The 25,740-nt window shown below is 35.3% G+C and overlaps 1 protein-coding gene across 2 annotated transcripts in view; it reads left to right on the top strand.

The window, feature by feature from the left end:
* ANKS6 (ankyrin repeat and sterile alpha motif domain containing 6) overlaps positions 1–25,740 on the top strand; it is an 83,455-nt gene that overhangs the window by 28,311 nt on the left and 29,404 nt on the right. For both annotated transcript variants that reach the window (XM_074196721.1, XM_074196720.1), the window contains exons 2-9: positions 1,810–2,312; positions 9,907–9,951; positions 10,797–11,001; positions 13,607–13,713; positions 14,763–14,911; positions 19,200–19,398; positions 21,712–21,761; positions 24,954–25,157. In XM_074196721.1, the coding sequence (XP_074052822.1) occupies positions 1,810–2,312; positions 9,907–9,951; positions 10,797–11,001; positions 13,607–13,713; positions 14,763–14,911; positions 19,200–19,398; positions 21,712–21,761; positions 24,954–25,157 (1,462 nt within the window). The remainder of the gene's footprint in view (positions 1–1,809; positions 2,313–9,906; positions 9,952–10,796; positions 11,002–13,606; positions 13,714–14,762; positions 14,912–19,199; positions 19,399–21,711; positions 21,762–24,953; positions 25,158–25,740) is intronic.

Below are 25,740 nucleotides of genomic sequence, written 5' to 3'. Positions count from 1 at the left end.
AGTAATAATAGTATATAACCTCCCAGGACAGAAGAAAAAAAAATGAGATAATATTTGTAAAATGTTTTCTAAACCTTAAAGCACTATCATCATCATCATCATCATTTTATATCTATCATTTCTTTAATTTTCTTCTTTCAACCAATTTGCACAGGTTCTGTTTCAACACCTGTTATCATTCAGGTTACTCTGTTCTCTACTCATTCTAGTTTGTTAATATTTCTCTTAAATATGGCAGGCCCAGTGAAAATTGGGTCTGGGTAGGAGAAGTACAACCTGCTTCCATCAGTCTTTCCAGTTATATACTTCCGGCTAATTAGATGGTGTGATAGATCTTGAATTTTCTTTGATTTTATCGTGTTTTACATTTGAGGTCCTTTGTGCCTTTACACAAAGGATGTGTGTGGAAAAACTGTGCAAACTGAAATATGATTGGATTAATATGGCTTGAATCAGCAGACACAGTGGGCAAGGTCTATTTTCTGAGTATTCTAGTCAAAAAAATAGGAGTTTGAGGGTTGAGATCTTTGATCCATTTTCAGTATGGGCTTCTACTAGGAGCCAGATTCATTATGGAGACTCTTAGTTCTTCCCAATATCATTCAATATATTTGTTCTTTGTAATTTTTTATTTTTAGTTATTTCTTTATTTTTGATATGGACCTGTGATTTCATTGATCTGGGAATTTTTAACAGCGATATAGCTCAACAACTGTTCTGCCATAATAAAATTTACAACCTATAAATTGTGTGCATCTACTTTACCTGTGTTTTTCCTGTGTTCCCTTTCACATTTTAAGTCCATTCAGATAGCTACCACTTTATTTCTCCTTCCTTTGTAACATGGCCCACTAGTACTCTGCAACCAATGTATTTAATTTATCTACATATAAATATATAAAAGGTAGAGGTTGTTGGAATTAATGGAAAATTAAAATCCAGGAAGAGTTAATCTGGAAAATGTTTTGGAGAAAGTGGAAGTTTGCCTAGGAAAATAATGAAAAGGGATGGAAGGAATCATGTATGTTTGTATTCATAGATACTTATATGATCATGAAATACCACTGTGTGGTTAATATGTTTAGGGATTAACTTAGTCATCAATGCTAGTCTTTGCCATCCATTTCCAGAGTGGTGGGAAGGGAGAGTCCCAATGTATTAGAGTCTTTTGCTATGAGTAATATAGATATTATTCTTATACTATTGTATACATATAGACATTAAAGTATGCTGGTATTGCCACATAGTCAACATATATCGAGGTGAGACTTGAAGTCTAATGGACTCTGAGACTAGGGTTCTATTTATTGTACTGCACAGCCTTTCATATATATTGCATAAAGCATTGGCTCCATAGTCAGGAAAGTCAAGACTCAAGTCCCATTTCTTATGTGTAGTGGTTAGGTCACTTAATGTCCAATACCCCAATCAATCTTCTAAGACAAAAAATCACCAACCATTTGACATCTCCATTGGTAGGGGAAGTATTTTAACCAGTTGTCTTTTATACCAATAAAATCAAAACATGTCTGTTTCAAAATGTTATAGTTATCAACACTACATGTGTTTATTTTATATATGTATATATATATATATATATATATAAAATGTGTGTGTATATATATATATATATATATATATATATATATATATATGGAAAGAGAGAGAGAGAGAGAGAGAGAGAGAGAGATGTACATAGATCAATACAATTGCATAAATATATAATTTGACTAATGGCCTGTTTCCTCAACACTTATTATAGTGTATTTAGTTGTTCATTCTCTAATTGTTTCCCTATTCTCCTTACAGATTTGGACATATCAATGTACTTCACATACTGTTGGAAAACGGGGCAGATATCAATGCGCAGAACAGACTGGGGGCAAGTGTGCTCGCGATGGCATCCAGAGGTGGTCATCTCAGTGCTGTTAAGCTCTTACTGGAAACAGGAGCCTTCGTTGACAATTATGACCATTTTAATCACAGTGTGCTTGAGGATGGCAACAAAGGGGACCTGCCAGACATCACTGCCCTGATGATAGCTGCCCAGCATGGACATGAGGCAGTGGTCCACCTCTTAGTGGAGTGGGGAGCTGATGCCAATTACAGCGTTAAGACGATGGGCTGGAGTCCACTGATGTTGGCAGCCCTGAATGGGAGAGTGAGCGTGGCTCAACAGCTGGTGGACAAGGGAGCTAACCCTGACCATGTCAATGTGCTGGAGAAAACCTCTTTTGAAATTGCACTTGATTTTAAACATAAAGAAATGATAGACTATTTGGATTCAGTTACCACTGTTAGACCCAAAACAGGTAAGGTTAGACCCCAAATCTTTTTTGTTTGTTTTTCATTGCAAAGCTAAAAAAAATACCATTTTATTTATCTATCTATCTCTATTTATTTATTTATTTGTTTGTTTGTTTGTTAATTTATTTATTTGTTGCCATTTATTTTTTGTTTAAGGGCAGTGCGTGGAGTCTGATTGTTGATAGCATGGTAGTGAAAGAATCACAGGATGAGGCTTGAAGATGTCAAGATGATGAGCAGTCAGAGTTTGAGTCATAGCAGTAGCTAGGAGATATTTTACTAGGTGGCATAGTGAATAGAGCATTGTAAGACTCATTATCATGAGTTGGAATCCTTCAATTTACTAGCTATGTGACCTTGGGCAAGTCACTTAACTCCATTTATCTCAGTTTCCTCCTGTGTAAAATGAGTCAAAGAAAGAAATGGAAAATCACTCCTGAATCTTTGGCAAGAAAATTCCAAATGGAGTGACAAAGAGTCAAGACAAGACTGAGATGACTGAACAACAAAAATTGACCAAAGACAACTACAATTATGGGTGGGTAGGAAGAGAGGGCATGAAACAACCCAAATATGAGTGCAGTTGTTCTGAGAGAAGGAGGAGCCAATCCCTTTGAGAGCTTGGTCTTTGCCCCCAAGGGAATTAGGGGAAAAGTGGACTCCAAGAAGGAGATACCATGGCAATGGTAGACTGAGGGGGCAACTACTGCACCATACAGAGAGTCTAGGTCAGCATAGGACTAAGATGGTAGTTGCTATGGAGAGGAAGCATGCCATTATAGGAAGAAGCCCCATTCAGCAGCCCCCCACCCAGCCCAGCTAATTACAGATCTGATTTTCTAGATTTTTCTCTGTAAGGCTAATATTTAGTTTAGTTTAATTTAATTTAATTTACTTAATTTACTAGTTTCTAGATACAATACTTGTACTTCAAGTAAGTTTTCCACACAATAGATGGTGGTACCTGTTTTATAGTTGTATATTTGAACTAATTCTGTTTGCCATAAATTATGACTAATACTCTTTATTAAAACCTCAAAACAATTATTTGCTGATATAGTTAAAATCTGATATATATATATATATATATATATATATATATATATATATATATATATATAATTTAGGAGTTCAAGAAATGCAAATACCTAGGATTAACCTTTAACTATTCTTTATCTTCAGTCTACTGTGATTTTCTTCCAGTTTACGTAGATCTTAATTCACTCTGAATCTTTACTGCCCTATTTGACCAATCCACTAATCAATCTTGATACACAAAACAGTCTTAATGAAAAGTTCTTATTGAGGACTAATCTTGAAAGATTCGTCTTTCCTGTGCCCACTAACCCTGAGCACTCAGGATACTTGCATTTTCCTTCTTTACAAAAGAATGAAAAAAAAATTGTGGTTATTTCCATGATTTCTACATGAATACTGTTTTTTAAAAAAGGAGGAAATTTTCTCTCTACCTTTCTTTTCTTCTTTTTCTCTTCATGATAATTTCCTGACTTTTCAGATCTTCTTTTATAATAATAGCAACTCATCAACACATATATGTGTATGTATATACATATATATATATATATATATCCACTATAGCCTGTGCTTCCTCTAATACCTCACTTTTCCTAAAAGTACTCCATGATATATTTGTTTTTATATTTAAGTAAATTAAAATTTGATTTTTCAAAATTTTTAATGTTCATTGAGAAAATTGAAGATATCCTGAAGATATTCCATGCTGGAGCATGGAATCAATCTACAGTCATAAATTGAAGTAGTCTGTGGTGAGGCTATTAAGAATATGAGAGAAATGATTGCTGCTAATATCATATTAAAAGGATGGAAAGTTTATTTTTAGAAGTTTAATTGGGAAATATATTTTTTTTATTCTGAGCTTAAGAAAATAGAATTTAGGGGCGGCTAGGTGGTGCAGTGGATGAAACACTGGCCTTGGAGTCAGGAGTACCTGGGTTCAAATCCAGTCTCAGACACTTAATTATGTAGCTGTGTGGCCTTGGGCAAGCCACTTAACCCCATTTGCCTTGCCAAAAAAAACTAAAAAGAAAAAAAAAGGAAAAAAGAAAATAGAATTTAACAACAAAGTAGAATTTAAAAAATGCACATGAAACTACAAATCTATTATGTATAGTTTGCTTTTTCTTTTAAATATGTAATAAAGTTATCATACAACTCTTTTTACCCTTGTGCTTCCCTCTCCCTGCCCTCCTGTCCTAGAGATGGCTACCCTTAGAGATACACACACACACACACACACACACACACACACACACACACACACAGAAAAAGACATACACACACACCCCTGTAAAACCAAACTACACATCTATTTATTAGTTCTTCTGGTTGCAGATAGCATCTTTTATAGGTCCTTTGTATTTCGTATTTATAATAGATAAAATGACTTGTTTGCTCAAATTTATCCTTAAGACAATATTGTCACAGTATACAATATTCTTTAGGAAATAGACTATTTTAATGATTCCTCTTAGCAGCATTGAAGATTTTCCATAGTCTGGTTGAACAAAAACAATAGTCTGACCCAGAACAATCTTCTCTCTCTGCCTATCCAAATTCTGTCTATCCTTTGTAACCCACTTCAAACTTCACATCTTGCTTGAAGTCTTTTTGTACCATATAATAGACTTTTTTTTTGGCAAGGCAATGGGGTTAAGTGACTTGCCCAAGGTCACACAGCTAGGTTAAGTAAGTGTGTGAGCTCATATTTGAACTCAGGTTCTCCTGACTCCAGGGCTGGTGATCTATTCACTGTCACATCTAGCTGCCCCCATATAATAGACTTTCACATATTTTTCTCAGTTGTGTGATCAGTGCTGCATCCTACCAAGATTTTTTTATATTCTGACTCCAGCAGGCATTATTTTAACTGTTTTTTCTAGTACAGTCTGCAAATTTGAGATGCATGTCATCTTTTCCTTATTCAATTCATTCACAAAAATATGCTAAACAGCACATGACCAAGACCAAGCCATTTTTGTGGAATTTCACTGTCTTCCTTCCAGATCAACATGGGACTATTAATGACTTCTCCAAATGTACATAGTAGGCATTTAATAAATGTTTATTGAATTGCTGAATAAAAATAAAATAGTACCAAATCTGCTTTGCTGTACTTTTGCTGTCTTACATGTCTCCATCTTTTCTATAACATGAGAGACTACCAAATTCTCTACTAAAATCTAGGTAAATAATATTTATAGAATTTCACTGATCTGCCCATCTAATTAGCTTGCCAAAGAAGAAAATGAGGTTAGTCTGGCAGGACTGGTTTTGGTGAAGTCCTGCTATGTCTTTGTGATCACCACTTCCTTATCTAGATGTTCACTAACCACCCTTTTAATTATATGGTTTAGAATTTTGCTGGGAATTAAAACCAAATTCATCAGCCTAAAGATTTCTGTCTTTTAGTTCTGTGGCATTTTCCCCATTTTTCTACTCTGTCCTTTATCACTGCAAGTGGCTCAGCTTCAGGGTTATCCCTACAACCTTGAGGGATAAAATAATTAAATGGGTATTCTATCTTGGAGTTCAAGTTGGGAGTCTGGAATCTGGAGCCTGGCCTGGTTAGAGATTTTTAAGCCATTTAGTTTCAGAAAAGGAAATTAAACCATCTGGAAATTAACCACTAAAAGGTTGGGAAAGGGGCTCTGTTCCACTTGAATTTGCAGGAGAATGTTATCAGTCTTTTAAAAAAGATTGATTAACACATATATAAATTTGAGCTGCTATACCTGTATGCTTTTGAAGCTAACAGAAGGTAGAAATTCTTCTTACTTTACCCTTTTTCTTTCAACCCTTCAAATTTTCTTTCCCTTTTTTGGGGGGTAGTCCCCCAAAATTTCACATAATACTAGATGGTCCTAGCTAGCAGCAAATAAATGAGACTGGCCCTTTAAGAAATGTAATGTATTTTTCTACAGCAGGAAGAATGAGAGAGACTTGGGGGGATGAAGGATTATACCAAAAAATGATGAGCTTTTTTACCATTTGTGAGAAATAACACCTACTGATTATTTGCTGTGAAGGGCTGCTGAGATCTCCTAACCTGTCTGGACTTTCTCTAGAGTTTCCTGACCACCTGATGATTGTAGAATGTCCTTTTAACTTTGAAGTTGACTCTTTACAATTGTTCATTAGTAAAATTCTTTTTAATTGTTAAAGAGAATGAGTAACTCCAGAAATTTTAGAGTCCTTGAATTCAGTTTCTCTGGGTTTGCTGACTTGAACTCATCAGGGGCAACTAGGTGCTTATTTACTCTTTTTCTTGGTTTTGGATTTCAACAACCCATTCATCATTTTTCTTTTTTTTTTCCATTTCAGTCCAAATATAATTCTTTTGGCAGATTGAGGCTTCATATTGATAAAATAAGAGAATCTTAACATGGTCGTTTATCTCTGTCCTATCCACACTGAACACTGGTTCTACCCTTCATTTTATGATCTTTTTGGCAAAATAGCTAATATAATATTTTTTTGTCCTGTGTCCACTACAGAAAGTAGTTAGGAGGGTTCAAATTAAGCTAAAAATCCAATAGAAGTAAGCCCTCCAGGGAAGGAAAGCTGTCAAGAATAAAACTCTAAAGACACAAGCAAAAGTGAATCTTGCTATTAAGGAAATGGGAGTTGTCTATATCCAGGAAATTTATCAGCTAATTTAGATTTTAGAAAGACATTCAAAATGAAGTTTTAATTAAATTTATTTAATTAAAAATTAAACTTTATATTTTCTAAAATAGACATAGAAAAGAATGAATATGAAAGCAGAGTCAAGAAAAGATCATAAGGAATGTTAAACCTCCAGATGAAGTGAGGTTATTGAAAACTAAAGAAAATAGGGCATTTTAGGCTTAAAAAATAACAATAGCAACTCTATTTGGGAAAAGAAGAGGATCAAAGGTAAGTGGATAGGATAAAGTTAAAGGATGACAGAGCAAAAGCATAATAACCTTATACTTGGGTTCAAAAAAAAAACTTTGCAAGTATAAGTTGGAAAGAGTATGGCAAGATAGCAACTCATCTAAAGTTTTGGGTTTTTTTTAAATAAAGTACAGGGGTGTCTAGGTGGCACAATTGTTAAGAGCACCGGTCCTGGAGTCAGGAATACCTGAGTTCAAATGTGTCCTTAGACACTTAATTACCTAGCTATGTGGCCTTGGGCAAGCCACTAAACTCCATTGCCTTGCAAAAAAAACTAAAAAAAAAAGTATAAACTTGTTATGACAGTGCAATATGGCCGATCCATGGAGTAATATAATTTTGTACAGTTTATAATATACTTTTGACCTATGTGAAAAGAAATGATGGTCCTATTGACTGTTTTGGTCAAATTTCATCTGGAGTACTTACTCAGTTCTGAGTACTAGATACTAAGAAGGAAAGTGAACAAAGAAAATGACCAAGATAGAGAAGAATTTCCTGGTCATAGCATAAAATGAATTAATTGAAGGGAGAGGCAGCATGTTATGAAAAGCCAGCTTTGAAGCCTGGAAGATTTGGGGTCAGGTCCAAATTCTGACATATATTGATTATATGACCCTGGCAACCTTTAAGTGACCCAGATAGTTCTCTAAGACTATCAGTTACAGAGTAATTAGTAAGCTGTACTAGTAAAAAGAGTTTCCTCCTTGGAAATGAGAGGAGAGGAGAGGAGAGGAGAGGAGAGGAGAGGAGAGGAGAGGAGAGGAGAGGAGAGGAGAGGAGAGGAGAGGAGGGAGAGGGGAGGGAGGAGGGGAGGGGAGGGGAGGGGAGGAGGGGAGGGGAGGGGAGGGGAGGGGAGGGAGGGGAGGGGAGGGGAGGGGAGGGGAGGGGAGGAGAGGAGAACAAGCTAAAGTAATTAGGGATGTTTAACTCAGAGAAGAGAAAAATCTCTGGAGGGGTGGGAGACAGGAGAGTCTTAAGCAGTCTTCAAATATTTGAAAGGCTGTGATGTATTACAGCAAAGGTTCCCAAAATGTGGTCCATGGACTCAGAGACATTTTCAGATTAGTCTTCACATCAGAACTACTTAAATAATAAGCTGTTACTGACCTATTAAAACACTCCTCCCTTTCTCAGTTCTTTAGGTATGAAAATATATTTTCTTCATATACTTCAAAATTATTCAACAATTTGAATGTAGAATCATGAAAATCTAGCTATCTTCTATTGTCAGACACTTAAAATTTTACAATATGTAAAATGTCATTTTTCTTGTTAATTTTTTAATTTTTGAAAATATAGATATTTTTCTTAAACAATAAGCTTATTATTTTTAAATAATTTTTTAATTTCCATTTTAATTTCTAAGGTGGTAATATCAATATCTGAAGAAGATGGCAAATCACTCCAGTATCTTTGCCAGAAAAACTTCAGATGATCACAAAGTCAGACACAACCGAAATGAATGAACTGTAACAATAACAGCACCAAACTGTGGTAACTCTGTGATCCTCAGTTTATAAGAATGAAAATGGGTTCTGAGACCAAAAATTTTGAGAATCATTCTGCAAGAGGGATTAAATTTGAGCCTACAGAGATTGTGGAGAGGCTTTAGTAAGGAAAACTATTTAAAAAAAAATGTTGGTCTAAATTGAATGGAATGGACTGCTGAGATGAGGAATGGGTTCTTTCTCCCTAAGGGACTAAAGGTTGGACAACTACTTTAGGGGAATGTTGCAGAGTTTCTGTCTGAGTTGGTCTAGATGGGCTCTTCCAAATATGAACTTCTGTGAGATTCTATAATCTACAATGCCATCATTTGTATTCTATAATCTACAATACCACCTAGGAACAGACTAATAGAGGATCAGAATCATAGAGAAAGTCATCCAACCTAAAGCATGAATTCTACCTATAATATATCTAGTTTCTCTATGAAGACTATCATTGGCCAGGAACTCATTACCCACCAAGGAATCCTTTTCTACTTTTGTAGAGATAGGAAAATCTTTATTTTAAACCCATATCTATCCCCTCATACTCTCCTGCCGTAAGTTTGATCCTCTCTAGGGTCTAAGTAGATTAAGACTGATCCTTCTACATTTAAAGAAGCCACACATTCAGATTTTCCATGATAACTTGCTACACTAATCATTTAAATAGGAAAAATATGACTGAAAAAAGCCCAAGGAATGGCTTTCCTCCTTGGTGGCCCTGGACCCTTTAAGATTTCAGACAGAATCATGAGTATGATTCACTGAATTCTATCCCCCCCAAATATATCAAAATCCCCCTCAGGCCTAAGCCACCCCTTCCCTATTCCCCTTGGGAGAGAAAAACCTTAAAATTCTTAGGGAGAACTCCATGCATCCCCAAAACATGAATCTGCTGAACAGAAAATCTCCTTTAGTTACTAATTAGAGAAAAAGGACTCTCCTGAAACACTGAAATTACCTTCTTTAATAGGGAATTTAATCCCCAGATAAAATCACTAATTAGACTTTAGATATGACCAAGGAAAAGGTTGCTTTTTTTTAGAAACAGATTATATTTAAAATTGTGTGGTGCTATTCTGAATTCTCCATTATATTAAATTATTCTGATTTTAACTTTTTTAGTCTAAATGTTTTGTTTGTTCAGATGAAGAGAAAAGACGACCTGATATTTTCCACGCTTTGAAAATGGGTAAGTCTTTTGATAAAGACTTTTAATTGTATGTCTATATAAACATATGTATGAAAGTATGAATACATGGATAAATCGATGTATATTTGTTAGGTATAATTTGTTATAATTTATTAGCTTGGGTTCAGAACTTCAGCTCCCTTTTTTTACCACAAGGTGGCATATTCATGCAAAAGTAAAGCAAATGAAGACTAAAGTAACTATTGCTTTTTAAAAATGTGGGCAACAGACCAAAAAAAGCAGGTTAATTTTGCAAAAAATATATAGTGGCCTTTTCATTTTTTAGAACTATAGATGAATGAGCAGATTATCCAGATAAGAAGTATGGAAAAATAGAAAATTGCTTATATTTGTGTAGTACAAGAAGAGCTAACAATAATAGCTAGCATATTATGTTAGAAAGTATTTTTTTTTCTTTAGGAAGTATTTTTTAATTATTTCTTTTATCCTCCAATGACTCTAGGAGATAGGTGCTATTCTAATTTGCACTTCTCAGATAAGTAAAGTGAAGCAGTCAGAGGTTAAGTGACTTGTCCAAGGGTCACATAACTAGAAAGTTTCTAAGCCTAGATTGGAGCTCAGATCCAGAGCATGCATCCACTGTGCCACCTGGATTCCTCTATATATAATATAAATTACAATAATTATAATAACTAGCATTTACATAGTACTTTAAGGTTTGCAAAGCAGTTTACAAATGTCTCTATCTTCAAAGCAAGCCTAGGAAGTAGGTATTATTATTATTATTATTATTATTACTCTGTATATAAAATATGTTTATAGTTTTGGAAATTATTAATTTAACAGATATCTAACTTTCATATGCAAAATTATTCTATTTTCAGGAAACTTTCAGCTTGTTAAAGAGATTGTAGATGAAGATCCCAACCAAGTAAATATCACTAATGGGGATGGAGCTTCACCTCTGATGCTAGCCGCTGTCACTGGGCAGTTGTCTCTTGTGCAGCTGCTTGTTGACAGAAATGCGGATGTTGACAAGCAGGATAATGTTCATGGATGGACTGCGCTAATGCAGGCCACCTACCATGGGTAAACTTCTTTTGTGAGAAATCACAGCTCTTTCTTTTTTTAAGAGTTAAATGCTATAAAAGTTGCTCCTCATATTGAACCAGAGATACCTAGGTTTGGGCATCTTCTTCAGGGATGTCAGGGTATTCATGATTGGAAGCCAACATTCTATAGGCTAAGAAAGTACTTGAGTCAGAATCAGAGGGCTTGAGTTCAAGTTCTAAATCTGTTATTCTCCATAATGATCTTGGGAGAGTTATTTTAATCTCATCAGGTCTCACTTTCTTGATGTATAGAATGAAAGACTTGAATAACTCATTTCTGAGTTCCCTTTCTAGTTAGAAATCTTATTAACAGTGGTGCTTGTGGATAGAGCACAGGTCCCATAGTCAAGCAGACCTGAGTTCAAATCCAGCCTCAAACAGTTAATAATTACCTAGCTGTGAGACCATGGGCGAGTCACTTAAACCCCATTGCCTTGCAAACCCCCCTCCCCTCTGAAAAAGAAATATTATAAACATATATCTTGGGAAAAAGTGAGTGTGTGTGTGTGTGTGTGTGTGTGTGTGTGTGAGAGAGAGAGAGAGAGAGAGAGAGAGAGAGAGAGAGAGAGAGAGAGAATTGAGCATCAGATTTTCAACTAAGAGAACTACCTGGGACCTTAGGATCCTAAGTGACTTTTACAGAATCACCCAGTTAGAAATATATCTTGAGGGACAGCTAGGTGGCTCAGTGGATAGAGCACTGGCCTTGGAATCAGGAGTACCTGAGTTCAAATCCCACCTCAGACACTTGATAATTACCTAGCCGTGTGGCCTTGGGCAAGCCACTTAACCCCATTGCCTTGAAAAATCCAAAAAAAAAAAAAGAAAAAAAGAAATATATCTTGAACCAGATCTTCCTGACCTCTATTCTCTATGACCCACAGCCTTTCACTATATTATCAAACCTTCTTTCATGGAGCATTTTTAACATCTTACTTGTTCTATAGATTTTTATCTTTTTATAGATATTACAGACTTTTTACATATCCACAAACAATTATTGAATAAGATTTTTTTTTTGGTAGAAAATGTATTATAAGGCAATTGTTCATAAGTGAGTGATTTAATTGGTCTTTTCACATTTGAAGTAGTAACATTCTTTATCTTAAGGGACTTTTAATTAAGTGCCAGATGAACAATTTTGGTAGTAATTCACCATCACCCAGAAACAGATTAGTTGGTACATTCAAATAGTCAATTCAACAGCATATATTAATGGTCTACTATTTGAAAGACAATGAGTTAAAGAGAGATAAAGAAAACTAAGAAAGACAAAAAATCCTTATCCTTTCTTAAAGATGCTCACAATCTAATAGAGTTGGAGGAGACATTATTCAAACAATGAAAAACAAACTAGAGATAGGATATATTAGAGGAAAATCTCAGAGGGCAGGCACTAGAATTAAGGGGGATCAGGAATGTATTCCTAAAAAAAGCAGAATTTTATCTGGCACTTGAAGGAAACCAGGAAACAGAGATAAGGAAGTCCTTATCTTCAAATGCTCTCAGTCAGGAATTAGGGTATCTGTGTGGAAGAGGAAAGAGGATCACAGAGTATATACTGAAGAAAAGGGGGATGGAGCTGTAAAGTAAGTTGGAAGTAAATTGTGGAGTAAGTTGTAAAATAAGAATTTGGAAAAGGTAGGAGGGGACCAGGTTCTGAGAGGCTTTAAAAGCCAACTTGTCAATTTGATCCTGGAGGTAACAGGGTTAATTAATTGGAATTCATTGAATAGGGGAGGTGAGTGACACATCAGCTTTAGGAAGATCAATTTTATAGCTGGAGGATGGACTGGATTAGGATGAGATGTAAGACTAGGAGACCAATAAGGCTCTTATCTCTGCATAAACATATCTTAGAACTGGAGGAAATTCCTAGGCCATATGGTATCCTGAAATCTCTCACAAAAGTCAAAAGATCTGACTATTGTCATTCATTGGGAAATGTCTTGGCCCCTTCTATCTTTAGTATGCACATTCAAGGCTATTATCAGAGGAATGTATGACTAGGAAAAAGAGGACCTGGTTAGTTACTGGGTGGGAGGGATAATTGATCATTTTTTTGTTCCTCTGGTGCCTCCACAAGAGTTAAGACTACTAAAGGAAGGCAAATGGGGGGACCCTTCATGTGGCAGACTATAAAAGGAGTTTCGTTGGTGGGTCAGGCATTAGTGGATTGCTATTTTGCATTGTTAGAATATTCATTGCAATCAGGTCATAGATCTATTAGAATATTGGAACAAACCAAAGGGGCACCATGTATAATTAGATTTAAATAATATATGAAATCTTCCATTTAAGGGTGATAAGGTTTCACTTACTCAGCAATCATTTATTAAATACCTACTATATGAAATCCCCTGTGTTCTGGATAGAAATGATGAAGTCTCTTACTAAAATGATACTTTGGAAATTTCTATTTAATTGCGCTAATTAGTAATAATATATAGAATGCTCTTTCCAAACATTCCATGTGTTGAATTCCAGTAGACTGCTACTATATCTCTCATGATGCAGGAAAGGATCACTTTATTTTTTACTTTTAGCAAATGTGACTTTTGTTTTGTTCTGGTTTTAAATAGGAATAAAGAAGTTGTTAAATATTTGTTAAATCAAGGAACTGATGTTACTCTTCGGGCAAAAAATGGATATACAGCTTTTGATCTAGTCATGCTCCTGAATGATCCTGGTATGTTATTTTATAAATGTTGTCCTTTAATTAAATACAGCATTGTTTAATTATTATAAATTAATTTCTTTGATATAGTCAATCAGTAAATATTTATTAAATGCCAACTCTGTGCTAAACATTGGGGGCAAAAAGAGGTGAAAGACAAGGAACAGACAGCATTCAAACAACTATTTACAAAACATGCTCTAAATAGGATAAATAGGAAATAAACAGAAGCGAGGATTGGGATTGAAAGGGATTGGGGTAGGCTTCCTATAGAAAATAGGATTTTAGTTGGGACTCAAAGGAAGCCAGGAAGTAGAAGAGGCAGTGCATTCCAAGAATGGGGAGCATATGAAGAGAATCTAGTACTGAATATTTAAGAGTATGTGTTGGGGTGGGGGTAAGAAAACTGGAAAAGCAGGAGGGCCAGTTATAAAGAGCTTTGAATGACAAAGCAGAGCATTTTATAGTTGATCCTGGAAGCATAGGGAGGCACTGGTATTTACTGAGCAGGGGTCTGGGGATGTAAGGGGTTGGGGATTGACATCAGATGTGTGCTTTAGGAAAAAGGGAGGATGGTTTGGAGCAGGTAGAGATTTGAGCCAGGCTGACCCACCATCAGGTTATTGCAATAATCCAAGTATGGAGTGATGATGGTAGATTTTAGATATGCCTAAATATTTAATTAAAAATAAAAAAATTAAGCATTTTTATTTGCAACTACATTTTAATGATGTTTTTGCTAATTGGAAAGATTTTCAAAGTTAATTTCAATCACCTAATTGATCAAGTGACATCCTATTGTACTGAAATGAGTTCTTGGCTAGGAGTCAGGAAGATCTGCTTCAAATCCTGTCTCTGATTTATTAGCTGTGTGACCCTGGGCAAGCACCTAACTCAACAAACACAAGCTTCTAGGATATAGAAGTTGTATGATATAGTACAAAGAACTTGGTCAGAAATCAGAGGACCTAGTTTCAAATCCTACCTTTACTAGGACATACTAATAAGTCTTGGACTAATGATAATGTTTAGAGGTAAAATGTCTTCTTTTGCATTTATAGATACAGAACTTGTACGGCTGTTGGCATCGGTCTGCATGCAAGTAAATAAAGACAAAAATAAGACAATCAGCCAGTCATCTTTGCCGCATTCAAGGATTAGACAATCCTTGAGTGTCCCAGTGTTGCCAGATGACAGAGGTGGATTGAAGGTTTGCCTTTTTCCGTTCTTATTAGTGAGGAATATGCCTCCTATAGATGGATGGTGGAGCTGTGATTAGCTGTAAATCGATTATTCAGGATGTAAATATGCATTGCCCAACAAAAGAGAAAGGAGTCATGTGTGTGACCAGTAGACTGTTGCTCTAGGCTTGTTTTCTTGCATTAAGAATCCTTTTAAATCGCAACTTTTTTCCCATAGCAGGCAGTTGCATCTTTTTAGAGGAACTGAAAGCAACATACCACCCAGTCTGATGACCTGCTTTTGCCTTTTCCCCATTTCTATAGATTATAGCCAAGTAATAAGCTGTGGTCATTAGAGAATCAGCACTTATATAGTCATCTGTGGAGGGTCCCCTGCAGAAATGTGAGCTATATTCAATAAAATTTCACTTAATTAGAGGTTAGTCCATCACCAAGTATTTGTGAAGCACCTACTATGTGAGTCAGGCACATGAGATATGGGGGATACAAAGAAAGGTAAAAACAACTGCCCTCAATCTGCTCCCAGTCTAATATTGGAGGAATATATACAAATACAAATAACTTTGTATGTACAGGATATATATAATAGACCACGACATATTCAGATGGAAGGCACTAGTATGAAGGGGGTCCAGAAAAGCTTCTTGTAGAAGGTGGTATTTTTGAAAGAAGCCAGGAAATATAGGAGGCAAAGCCAAGAAGAGGGAACATCCTAGGACTTGGCAGCAATCAGGAAAACTGCCTAGTGGAGTGTCCTGTTTGAAGAATAGCAAGATGGTCACTAGATATGGAAAGTAATCATGTGTCCACAGCTTGGAAAGGTAGAAAGGGTCTAAATGATGAAGGCTTTAAAAGCTGAAGATTCTATATTTGGTCCTGGAGGTGATAGGGAGTCACTTCTCCCATAACAAAATAACAATAGCATCACATTTCCATAGTGCTTCATGATGTAAAAAGTGCTTTCCTTGCAATAAATCAATGAGGTCAGATATTTATATATTTTTTTGCAAGGCAATGGGATTAAGTGATTTGCCCAAGGTCACACAGCTAGGTAATCATTAAGTATCTGAGGCTGGATTTGAACTCAGATCCTCCTGACTCCAGGGCTGGTGCTCTATCCACTGCACCAACCAGATACCCCAAGTAGTACAATTTTTTACCCCAACTGGGGCAACTGAGACTCTGAGAGTTAAAGAAATTGCTATAGGTTGCACAGATGATTAGTGCCTAAACCAGGACTTAAAATCAAGTCAAAGGACCATAGATTTAGAGCTAGAGAGAAACTTAGAGATTATTCCACATGACAAATGAAGAAACTAAGGTCTCCAGAGTTTAAGTGACTTTGAACAAAGGAAGTGCAAACTGAGAGCTGAACCCAGATTTTTTATTCTAAGTCCAAGACTGTAGGGATATATTTCCAAAATATTCTCATCAAAAAAGATTAAATTAAAAAAAAAAGTTTTGACACTTGAAAATGTACCTCCAGTCATTAGGAAAATATTCAATTAGCAAAACTTCCCATGAACATGCAAGGTATTTGAGGGAAGCTGACTTGTAATACAGAAAAGTTACATGTGGATAATTCACATACACAAAAGCAGGAGTTAATTCTTTTAATATTTTTTAGCTGATCTGGACCATCATAGTTTAGGAAGGATTTTTTTCTTCCAAATTGAGGTCTGTTCTATTTTTTGGTGTTGACCCTTGTTGAGGAAGACCTTTCGCCAATGTAGATGGCAACTGCCTTGTAATTTTTAGTTTTAGATCTCTTCTTGGGGTACTGAGAGATTAAGGGACCTGCCCAGAATGTAAGTTATCATGACTTTGAGACCAGTTCTTTATATTAACACCACACTATCTCTATGTCTGTTCTATATCCCTGAGAATTCTGAATAATTTGTGCTATTCTTTACAGGGACCAAAAAAAGAATCATGAAACAAAGTGTAAATGGGTCAAAAGGAGCAGTACCTAAGATTGTTCTAAGAGGAAAGGACTGGGGACAGTGATTATTTTTAGGAGGAAAACTAGGGAAGAGAATGAAAGCCCTAGCTAGATATCAAATTGAAGAAACACTGACTATTGGACATTTAGGAAAAAGAAATCAAGACTAAAAATTGAAAGGTAGTCTTAAAATTTAGCCAAATGTCCTGAGAGATGTTTGTCAGAAAAAAGAAACTAAATTAATAAATGAATTTCGATTCTAGAGACTTCTTACATACTATAACAGATTATTTAAAGCCCACACTCCAATTTGGTAGTCCAAACTTGCTTTCAATAAACATCTAATAAATATGAGCATATCGTTATGACATGTCTTGATAGAAAACTTTTGCAAACTGACAAGTTTTGCCTAAAGTTATAGTTTTTCATTCCTAGGCACATATTCTAATTAGGCATGAATAATTTCTTTTGTTTTTCTAATTTTTCTTTGCTTTAAAAATTAAGACTATTTAATTAATTTAATGAACACATAACAAATAGCTTCTATATGTCAGACATTGTGCTAAAGGACTGGAAATACAAAAACAAAACAGGAGCCTTCATTGTCCTGGGAAGTTATAACATATATAGACGAGCAAATAGGTTATCTGAGTGGGGGGGCATCTTGACAATGGTGAGAGGAAAAATGGGGGGGGGGGGAATAAATAGGTAATATTAAGTTGAAATGCTGATTGTGGGCCATTTATCACAGAAATAAAAAAAATGACCTTTCACTAATAGATAAGGGAATAAGAGAAGGCATCATGTAGAAGGTGGCACCAGAATGATCCTTTATATGAAAATAAAGTTTTCATTTGTCTGCTGGTTTGGGCAGAATATATTCCAGATAGAAGACACAGTCCATATTAAGACTTGCAGAAGGAAGAGAGATTGCTGAGTTTGGAGAAGAGACATTTATGTTGTTAGATGGAAAAGGGAACCAAAAATTAGGACTCTAAAAATGGATTAAACTGGTCCTTGCCAACTATTATAGGAGGTATGACTCTTACCATCTGTTGTTCTAGAAAAACTCCTAGGACATAACCTCATTAAGTGGAAGCAAACTACCTTCATCTTCCAAAATGTTTGCTACCTATAGGGGATTTTTTTCTCCCATGATTTTGATTTTAAAATTGTGTTTAGAGGTGGGTTAGGTGAGACAGTGGATAGAGCACCAGCCCTGGAGTCAGGAGTACCTAAGTTCAAATCTGGCCTCAGACACTTAATAATTACCTAGCTGTGTGCCCTTGCGCAAGTCATTTAACCCCATTGCCTTGCAAAAACCTAAAAAAATTACTGCTAATAAAATTGTGTTTAGTAGTCAAAAAAGACTTAACTAATTCATTTAGTGAATCATTGAAGGAAGGCAGGAATTTTACAGTTTGAATTGTCCATATTCACTATTGTGAACACCAGTTCATTACTGTCATTATTGTGCTTATACTGGGTAGCAGATCAAGATTCAATATATTACATCTCTACTAAAATGTAGTCTCCTTGAGGTTAGGGACTACTTTTTAATCTTTATATTTCATTCAACCCTTAACCTACTATTCTGTATACATCTGTAAGCATCTAATAAATGCTTGTTGTTTATGTAAGATAGGTGAGCGACATTTCTTTAGATTTTTTTAAAGAAAACAAAATATTCTAGTTCTAGTCCTGGCTCTTTCTGTCTCTATGTGATACTGAAAATATGAGATCTTAGACACCCTAGAATTCATCTAAACCAACCTCTCATTTTAAGCATTGAAGAAACTGAGGTTCAGCTAGATGGCAGTGGATAGAGTGCTAGGCTTGGAGTCAGGAATAGTCATGTTCCTGAGTTCAAATCTCTGTGACCCTGAGTAAATCACTTAACCCTGTTTGCCTCAGTTTCCTCATCTGTAAAATGATCTGGAGAAGGAAATCTGGAGAAGTAAATCACTTCAGTATCTTTGCCAAGAAAACTCCAAACATACTTCAAAGAGTGGGACACAATTGAAAATGACTAAACAACCACAATAAGATTCAGAGACATTATGTGGCTCATCTCCCTAGGCACTATGTAGTGGAGTAGGGATTCAAACCTGTTTTCACTGTTTTTTTATTCTACATCATGAATGTCTGGTAATTCTTCTGGCCCTCCATTTTTGCATTTTTGCCTACCTCAGAGAATTGTTGCAAAGATCAATTGAAAAATATATGTAAAGTGTATTATTTCAAATCTTTAACATTACTATCTCTAATGAAGTAATAGCTCAAAGGAAACATGTGAATATATAGCTAATGTGATTGTAGCCTAACCAAACTTTTATTGGATGTCTCTTCCTCAGTCGTGGTGGAATAGAATGTCCAACAGATTTCGAAAGCTCAAGTTGACCCAAACATTACATCGGGGACTTTCCAGTAATCACCCTATGCCTTTCACTGATGAATCTGAGCCATCCCTGGATTCTACAATGAAAGCAACTCCCCAAGATGAGACAAGAAATTCTGGAATTTCTGACATTGCTACCCAAAGCAAGGAGGCTGGTAAAGTTAAAATAAAATTTGAATAGGTTGTTCTCTCTCCATACACACACACACACACACACACACACACACACACACACACACACACACACACACACTGTTCTGAAATCAATTATTACTAAGACTGTGTGACTGTCATTACTCAAATTCAGAGGAAATTTTAAAAAATAAGTGTAAGTCTTATTCCTGTTATTCAAAGCAGAGAACTATTTCTTAAGGAAGTGGGTCAGAGAGAAGATTTGGAGGGAACTAAGATAGCTATTTTTCAAGTATTTGAAGAGGAATGATCAAACCTGTTGTTGATCATAAAGGACAGAACTATGAACAGTAGCTTCCAGAGACAGATTTGGGCTTAAAACAGGGGAACTTCCAAAAATTAGAGCTGCCCAAAGACTTGGGATATCAATGTCTCAGGATTCCCATTCTTAAATCTCCAGGCAGAATATCGTAGAAAGGTTTTGATCAAGTATAGGTTAGACTAAATGAATTCTCGAGGTCTCTTCCAATTTGTAGTTTTTGTGATTCTGTGAAAACCCCTAGGTGTTCCTATGGATTTAATAGCCATGATTTTCTGATCTTGTACTTCTTCTCATCTTGTGGGGCTGGTTTTTAGAAACCAATGATAATACTTTACATTTTTACTGTTGAAATCTGACTTACTTTTAACCCATTACACTAATCCATCATAACCTTTGAGGATAAAATTCTGTTTTTTAGTGTATTAAGTATCACTCCCAACTTTTTTTTTCATCTACACTTGATGTACATATATCATACACACTTGATGAATGAATCATCAATGTCTTCAGTGATGTATTAGACAAAAATACTGAATAGAATGAGACTGAAAATGGAGCCATGGGATCTCCCACTAGAAATATATCTCCTGATTTACAATTATCCATCAGATAACATGATTTAGTCAATCAAGTTCAAACCTACCTAAATGCTATGTCAGTCTACATCTCTCGCTATTGTTTACAAGGCTTTCATAAAACACTTTTTTTAAGGGAAAAAGATATTTATTCTACTTCTTTTCATGTCAGCAATAAATATATCTGCCAGTAGAAATTTAGAGACATTATATTTTATCACTTTCTTATTAATATGTAGGAAAAATCCACTTTGTTATAGTTTCTGGGACTTTCTTCAATCTCTTAGTTATTGAAAATTGAAAGTAAAATTATGAGTTTTTTCCTAGAAAATACAAATATTTTCCTGCTCCATTTCCTGGAGATTTAAATATTTGTTCTTTTTTCCCTTATCATTTCATGAGGGGAGGTAGTTTCTTTTATATTTATAATATTTTTCATTCTTGCTCTGAAGATTAAGGAAAAAAAAATGTTTGTTTTTTTTTAATTTGGTACCTGTTAAGTATTGTATAGGATAGAGAAATTTGGACTTTGAGTCAATCAGAAAAATCTGCCTTCTAGCCAAGTGAATCTGGGAAAGTCTCTTAACTTCTATGTTTCAGTCAACTACTTAGCTTATTTATTAAATCATTGCTGGGTAGGATCTATATTGGTGAAGAGAGTGCCTCATGCTATCAAGTCTCAGGACAAGTTTCCTGAATCCTCAGTGCATGGAAGAGGAAACTTGGAAAAGTGCTCAGGAGAGGAATATCTATAAGAGTTGATCAAGGGTTGTTTCAATTAGGAAGTGACTGTGATCTAATTTGATTTGTAGTTAGAGAGACTAGGATGAGGTTTAGAGTCAGCCCCCATTACTTCTGCTACCAGGTTGCTTAATCTCTCTGAGAATCAGTTTCTTCTTCTATTAGGTGGGGGATGTGGAGGAGGAAGGTATTCATACTTGATCATCTCTGGGATCCCCTCTGGCTCCAAATCTTAGGATTCTAAGTGTTCAAACAAAGGTTGGATGATCACATGTCAGAACTGCTTTACAAAAGACTCTAGGGCTCTCGGCCCCCTTTTTCTAACCCTGAGATTCTATGTTCCTTGGTGACTCTGTCACTATATATGTAATTTTATAGTTTCTAGTTTGCTTATGGAAATTGCATTTTTTAAATTCTTTTTTTATTTTTTTCCAATTACATGCAAAAATAGTTTCCTTTCCTTCATCCTTTTGCAAGTTTTTGAGTTCCACATTTTCTTACTTATGGAAATTTCAAAAGCATGTATTAAAATTTTTAATTGCATTTCTTCAGTTAAGAAATTGAATATTATTAAAGAGCTAAAATCTAAGAGCAAATATTTTCAGAATTAAAAAAACAGAGCTTATATTTTTATTCATATCAATGACTTGGGAAATACAGATTATCAAATTTCTGAATGTATCTATTTTGCTTTTTAGGTCCTACCAATACAAGAATAGAAAAAGAAGACACTTTATTGACCACGATGGTAAGTATTTTAAAATTATTGTGTATTTCACATTAATTTTCTCCGTTGTGGAAAGTAGCACCAGAAAGGGTTGATGCTTAAAAGGTTCTCAGTGGTAGTCAGCAGCAGACCCCAGTAGCAGGTAAACTAGTGTGGCTAAGTCTGTCCTGCTTGTCATTTCTCCCAGTTTACCTTTAGCTTCAAAACTTTTATTCCTACCACATGGCCTGGGAAGTCACTTGTAGGACTCATTTTGCAATCTATTTCTTTCCCATCTCTCTTTTTCTCTTTTCTCTTTGTCCTTTATTCCTCCCTCAGCTTTCTTATCCTGAAACATCCATCTGCCTAAGTGAACTTCTCACTCTTGAATCTCCCTCTGCCATGCCAGCTCCCTTTTCCTATGGGTGAGTTCCTCCTGGGGTCTCCACTTTGTGAGGAGTCCCAGCTGGCCAATCTTCATTTCCTTCCAGCCAGGCATCTGACTCTTTGGACTAGAAGACAATACCCTCACAGAGAAAACCTTTATCTTCTCACAATCCCCTTTTTTATCACCCTCTCCCACCCTCTATGCATCTCTCCCCTTTTGTGTTTTACATTCCATTAGAATGTAAACTCCTTGAGAAAGGGGGTTGTCTTTCTCTTTGCTTTTCTTTGTATTTTTAGCACTTTGCTTAGTGTAAAATAGATACAGTAAGCACTTTTCTCACTTTATCTTTCCATTATTTTAGCTATTGCTTGTAACATTTATTGACCCCAATTTCCTCAATTTAAAATGAATGTAATAGAAATGTAATGAAAGAGATAAATGCTATCTTTAAAAAGATAAATTATATTACTACTTTGAATCTAACTGATTTCTAACTCCTCCACCCCCAAATGGTGGGTTATTTTTATATTTTCTAAGTTACTTGGTTTTGTGGATTATTTGTAGATTTGACTTCAGTAAAGGTTAGGATACTATTTTAATTTTCAGCTCAATAAATTCAACATTTATTAAGCACCTATTATATATAAAAGGCAGGTGACTAGAGTTGGCATCATAAATCAAAAAGACTTGGAGTCAAGTTCCATTTTTGATATATTTGGTCCTGGACAAATCAACTCTAAGTGATAAATGAGTAGCAGAGAAAGCATCAGCCTGCAGTAAAGGAGGGACTTTCCTCACCCCAAAATTCCCTATATAAATGAAATCACAGATCCAATTCTTATGCAAAAACAGTATATAAGATGTATGGCCAGGCATTGAGAATACTGGATGAAAAAATCATTATCCCTTAAGGAGAATCCAGTCTTATAGGGATGATGAGATTTGTGCACAAATACATTATTATGAGCAGGTTTAAATGCAAAAAATTATTTCAGCCAAAATTTGGCAGTAAACTGTTAAAAAGGCAATAGCGGACAGCTAAGTGGCATAGGGGATAGAGCACTGGACCTTGAGTTAGGAGGACCTGAATACAAATCCGGACTCAGATTCTTAATATTTGCTTAGCTGTGTGAGCTTGGGAAAGTCACTTCACCCATTACCTTGTGAAAATAATAAAATAAAGATCATTAGTAGTGCAGTAGTAAAGAGTCTACATTTTAGTGTCAACTCATTTTGCTATAGTTGACATGAATGACAACTCAGTTTCTAACACAACTCTTAATTTCCTATGATAATTCAATGGGAAAGGATAAACAAAGTGACCTGAGAGACTCAGGGAGAGAGGGATCATATCTGACTGGAGAGATACCATGGTAGGCATTGAGGCTATGTAGAGTAGGTATCACCTGCCTGGGCTTTGAAGGAAGGGAAGGATGCCTATAAGTAGAAATTGGGGAGAGAATTTGTACCAGTTGAGAGACAGGGAGAGGATGACAAGTTTGCCCTAGAGGGACAGGGGAAGCACTGGATATGAATGATGCTTTGAAGTGTTCTGGCCATAGTATACTACACAGAGTTTCAACTTCCCTTTGGGCTTAGTGTCAACACAACCTAAGTATTCAATTCTATGATAATTCTGTTTTTTAAAAACACTATCTTATTTTTAATTTATGGAATAAAACAAGCATTTCCAAAATATAGTACAATTAACAAAATGGTTTCACATAAAACAAATCCACTATACACAACTTGCTATTCCTTTCAAATATACAACAAAATTATCATATAAATTTCTTTCTTTTCCTGCCCTATCTCACTTCTCTGATGGTTACCAATAGATTTAAATAGGTATACATACGTAAAATTTTTCCATACTTACTAATGTTTATTAATTCTTTCTTTGGATGCGCATAGCACCTTTCTTTATATATCCTTTATAGTTAATTTTGGTATTTATAATAGTCAAAATAACTTATTCTATCAAAGACATCCTTAAAACAATATTGCTGTTATTATATTAAAATTAAGTGCCAAGATACTATACTAGGTGCCAAGGGGTACAAAACAACATGGTCAGGCCCTCAAATTACTTAGAATCATAGTCTCAGTATCATAGATTTATTAGTTAGAGCTCGTGGAGATCATAAGAGTCAAACCCCCTATTTTAAAAATGAGAAAATAAGATTGTAGGGGACTTGCCCAGAGATACACAGCTAGTAAATGAAATGGAATTTAACTTAGGTTGTCTTTATAGTTACTTTTAATTTAATTTTCTCAATCACATGTAAACATATATATTTTAACATTATTAAAAAAAAAAAGTTGAGTTCCAAATTCTTTTACTTTCTCCTTTCCCTTCCCTCCTTAAGAAGGCAGACAATTTGATGTAGATTATTTATGGACAATCATACAAAACATTTCCAAAATAACTCAGGTCTTCTTGACTTCTAGTCTAGGACTGTATCCTCTGTAACATGCTGCCTTTCTAATCTAATGGGGGAAACACACGTGTCCATACATTTTGGAATGTTATATTTATTTTATATCTTTCTACTTTAATGCTGTTTAATTGTTTAAGTTATTTAAATTAAATTAAGTTAGTTTTTTTCCACTGACTCTTGGATTCTCTAAGTAAACTATATTAGTTACATACAGAATGCTTTCAAAAGGTAAATTGCAATAAAGGCAAAAGGAGATTGCTGTATAAAGTACTTTTATAGTATTTGATATTCTCCAGCCTAGCTTCCCTTCTCATTGTCTCTTCACATCCATATCTTTTCACTCTAGAATCAAAGAAACTGTCAGTAGCTTTTCTAAAATCAGGGTTTTGTTTCTTTTTGTTTCAGTTAAGAAATGGTGCTCCCTTTACTAGACTCCCGAATGACAAGCTGAAAGCTGTGATTCCTCCTTTCTTACCACCTTCAAATTTTGAACTATGGAACTCAGATCGGACTCGGATAAATAGAGATGGTCAGACAGAACAACTGAAGACCACATTGCCACAGAGATCTGTCAAATACCATCCTGTTGGCAGTGGAAATTCTGACATTGTAAGTAATGGAGTTCTACAGCCAAATCTTACAGTGTGATATCATAGGAAAAAGCATTCAAATTTGAGACAAAAGCCTGGATTTGAGTCATAACTCCACTGCTCAATGGCTATGTGACCACAGGCCATGTCACTTGATTTAATTTTTTTTATTAAATTTAGTTTTTTTAAATTAACATACATCTGCCCTCTCTCTCAAACACTCACCCCTCAACCTGTGAAAAACAAAGACCAATGCAACAAATATGCAGTCATTCCCATATTGTCCACAAGTGTGTCTCACTCTGCATATCTAGTCTAGGAATTGGGCAGCAGTCTAAATCATTATTCCTATGGAATCATAGTTGAATATTCCATTGATCTGAGTTCTTCAGTCTTTCTAGATTTGGAGACACCTCACATTGACTGGTGAGAGCCTCTTGTTAAAATTTTATTGTGGGCAATTACATCTTGGAAAACAACAAATGCTTCAAAAATCAGGGCTTGATTCGTTTTTGTGGATTGTCCTAAAAGTGATGGCAAACATATTAAGCATTACCAAATCAATGGAATTTATATGTATAAAATTAGTAGAGGACAACATG

The sequence above is a fragment of the Macrotis lagotis genome, chromosome 8 (genome assembly GCF_037893015.1).
Source record: "Macrotis lagotis isolate mMagLag1 chromosome 8, bilby.v1.9.chrom.fasta, whole genome shotgun sequence".
NCBI classification, from domain to species: Eukaryota; Metazoa; Chordata; class Mammalia; order Peramelemorphia; family Peramelidae; genus Macrotis; species Macrotis lagotis.
Note: the sequence above shows the minus strand (reverse complement) of the source record. Positions and strands in the feature narration are given on the sequence as shown.